Raw genomic sequence first — 3,308 nt, forward strand, 5'->3', positions numbered from 1 at the left:
TATTATACAATTAAGTTGGGCTTACCACTCCGTGTCGGTTGAGTCTTGGGGCGCCAGTTGCCAAACAGATCTCTGGAGGGTTACAGAATTTGCCAAGTTTGACACTATAGCCTGTTGATATTGAAATAGAGACAGACTCAGGAGCAATTTCCAGTTTTTTATATTTCTGGTTAAGTCGGAAATTAAACAACAAAAACAAAAAAACGGAAAGAACTAAAAGATAACTTTAATGAACATCTATTTTATTAGTTGTTTTTTTTTTAAGTTGTTTGGGTTTTGAGGGTTTTTTTCTTTTGTTACTACTGGGACAATTGTTGGTGGAAGGAAGGTGTGTGTGTGTGTGTGTGTGTGTGTGTGTGTGTGTGTGTGTGTGTGTGTGCGTGTGTGAGTGTGTGTGTATATGTGTGTGTGAGAGAGAGAGAGAGAGAGAGAGAGAGAGAGAGGGAGAGAGATAGAGAGAAAGAGAGAGAGAGAGAGAGAGAGAGAGACCAAGAGAAAGAGAGACAGGGAGAGAGAGAGGAGAGGGGGGAGGTTCGTGGTCTTCTAAAGCATAGCTATTGCTTTAGGTCCCTCTGAGTAAAATTGAATTTGCTTCAGAGAAAACTGGGCAAACCAAACATTAATATTGTTGATTTGCTAACGATTCGACAAATTATCATGCAAACAGGGAAGGAATAGCATAACCTTGATCTAAACTGTTAGAAAAATGTTTGGGAATGCCGCTAAATACGAATGCATTTTTCTAGTGACATTAATAAATTTACGTTATACTTTTAGAAATGATACCTGCTAACTTTTAAGTACATTGCCTTTTAACGCGATCTTGCTTAATAATATGTGCCTATACCTTCGTATCCATAAGCAGTATCCTTTAGATTGTTCCTCTTCAGACTGGTCTTCATTGTAGCTGTCCCATCAGCAATGTTCTTGATGTACAAACTCCCTGAACAGAGGTACAGACAGAAATACATTCACATTATACTAGCTGCCCGAGGGCCTTCATCACGACAGCTTGGAGCGTAGGGCTTAGACTATCATGTATTGCTTTCGAGCGTGGCGCCACGACAGCAGAGACTAACTGACAACGTAGTCTATCTGTACACCATAAAATTGCATGTGGATTGTTCCAAATTTTACTTAGCGCTAAGAGTAAAAAAAAGAAGAAAAATAGGTAGAGAAGTCGATATAACATATTAAAAAATCTTTGAAATTGGTGCTCAAGTATGTTATACGGTCGTCACATAGTGGCGACAGCACCTCATGCATAATACAATGGTACATTCAACAGGTCTCTTGTTCACCCACTGACACAGTAGGGAGGACGCAAAATAAAATCATACCTTCAAACGTTGAAACCCCTGGGGCTCCTAAGGCAAAAATATTGTTCTGTAAAAGAAAAACGAACATATAGTGATTACGCAATAAATGACTCGTTCTTTTGGATATACAGAAAGTAGTTGACTAGCTCATAGTGGGCTTTCCCCTTCTAGTGATGACAAAATTCTTTCTAAAAGTAAAAGCATTGTCGAATAGAACTCTTTAATCAGCTATCCTTAGACAACTCAAGTACAGTAGCTTATTAGTACTAAGAAACTGATGTTATGATGACTGGGTAGATTTATAAACCGAGTATAAAAATTGCAAAGGAAACAATCTACGTCATTGTCATTGTCGTTGTCGTTATCATGGTCATTATTGTTGTTGTTGTTGTTAATGATGTCCTTGTTATTGTTCTTGTTGTTGTTGGTGGTGGTGGTGGTATAGTTGTTATTATTGTTGGCTCAGAAAATTATTTTGAGAGGACTTGGAAACAGATTTCTATATTTCAGAGCCTTTGAAATCACCCCCAGTGGCAGATGAATGAATGAAAACATGAAAAATCTAGCTCACAACTCAAACACATAACAAGGCTCATGTAAGAGAAATTGACCTGCTAATTCAGATATCATTATGATCTTTCATTGATTAGGAAGACAACACGTGCAAGTGGAGAAAAGATACGCTGTATATCATACTGTGAAGGCAACTCGCAGGATATTGCCAATACATGTATCAGGAAGTTAATTCATTTCATGAAAAGGTTTCCAGTCGATTGTTCTATTGGTTTGTTTCTTTGATGCTTCTTTAGGATTTTTATTTACTTTTAAAATTTTCTTTTTTAGTTTAAGGTCATAATAGACACAACACTGTACTTTGGACAGTATAAAACAGACAAAAAAAAGTAGTCGAGAAAGCAGACCGAAGATCATAGGCTCATCAAAGTATCAGGTAAGGATTTTCTTGCCCCCCCCTCCCTCCCCCCTTTCTTCCAAGTTAAAAGCGTATTTCGTGTATGACGTCACGTCCACCCAGATGTGACCCAAAAGAGAATGGATAGAGCCCAGATGTGCGAAGTAGGTCAAGTAAATTTGGAATGGAGGGGCCAAGAAGACGTTCCTCAGGTATTGATCTATGTGTCACTTCTGCCGGACGGAAGAGGGCCAGTCTGTTACTGCCAAATCCACTTGGAATGTTTACCCTGTTGTTAAGTCTTAAATTGACAAGGAGTATTAGTTACTTTGTTGTGCACCATTAGTGCCGCAGGGAATACAGTCCCACTTTCATGGTCTTCCCAAGGATGCATTTTAAACAAACAATTACATATGGATCACCTCCAGGCACAACCGGAACAACACAGCACATACCAGTGGTCGGATGACCAAAGATTCATATTATGAATACATTGAACATTTTATAAAATCCACCAAATACTCAAAAGACCACCCAGTATAGCTTGTACTGGACAATCACGAAACACACTTCTCTCTTAAGACAATTGGCAAAGCAAGAGACAATTGAGTTGTGATGGTCACTTTGCCGCCTCACGCAGCCATAACCTGCACCCTTTGGACGGCTCAGTCTATGGACGATTTAAGACCTGTTACAACCCGGCATGCAGCGTTTCATGGCCAACCACCCAGGACAGCCAATCGCCATTCACAACATTGCAGAAATTGTTGACCAAGCCTATCCACAGGCGTTCACACCCAGAAACATCAACACTGGCTTTCAAATGACTGGCATAATATGGGTTTTCAACCCAAAGAACTTCACACAGGTGGACTTTCATTGTGCATACGTCACTGATCGCCCCCTGAGTCCTTCGACTTCTGCACAATCTTCCAGTGCCACTGACTCTGCCACCCCGGCAACACCCTCACCAGCCGCCGCCACATTCTCAACATCTCCTGAAGCAGAGAAAGCATCAACATCACCTGGAAACACCTCTGCTGAGGGCCTCATTTCCCCTCACATTATTCATCCCTTCC

At 40.4% G+C, this 3,308-nt stretch overlaps 1 protein-coding gene across 1 annotated transcript in view; it reads right to left on the reverse strand.

The window, feature by feature from the left end:
• The window catches only part of LOC101853273 (integrin alpha-4), a gene marked incomplete in the record, with an annotated part of 42,750 nt that overhangs the window by 25,360 nt on the left and 14,082 nt on the right, over window positions 1–3,308 (reverse strand). Inside the window, 3 exon segments of the mRNA XM_005089622.3 lie at window positions 26–111; window positions 848–943; window positions 1,341–1,386. Of these exon segments, the coding sequence (XP_005089679.2) occupies window positions 26–111; window positions 848–943; window positions 1,341–1,386 (228 nt within the window).

The sequence above is a fragment of the Aplysia californica genome, unplaced genomic scaffold, assembly GCF_000002075.1.
Source record: "Aplysia californica isolate F4 #8 unplaced genomic scaffold, AplCal3.0 scaffold00007, whole genome shotgun sequence".
Taxonomy (NCBI): domain Eukaryota; kingdom Metazoa; phylum Mollusca; class Gastropoda; order Aplysiida; family Aplysiidae; genus Aplysia; species Aplysia californica.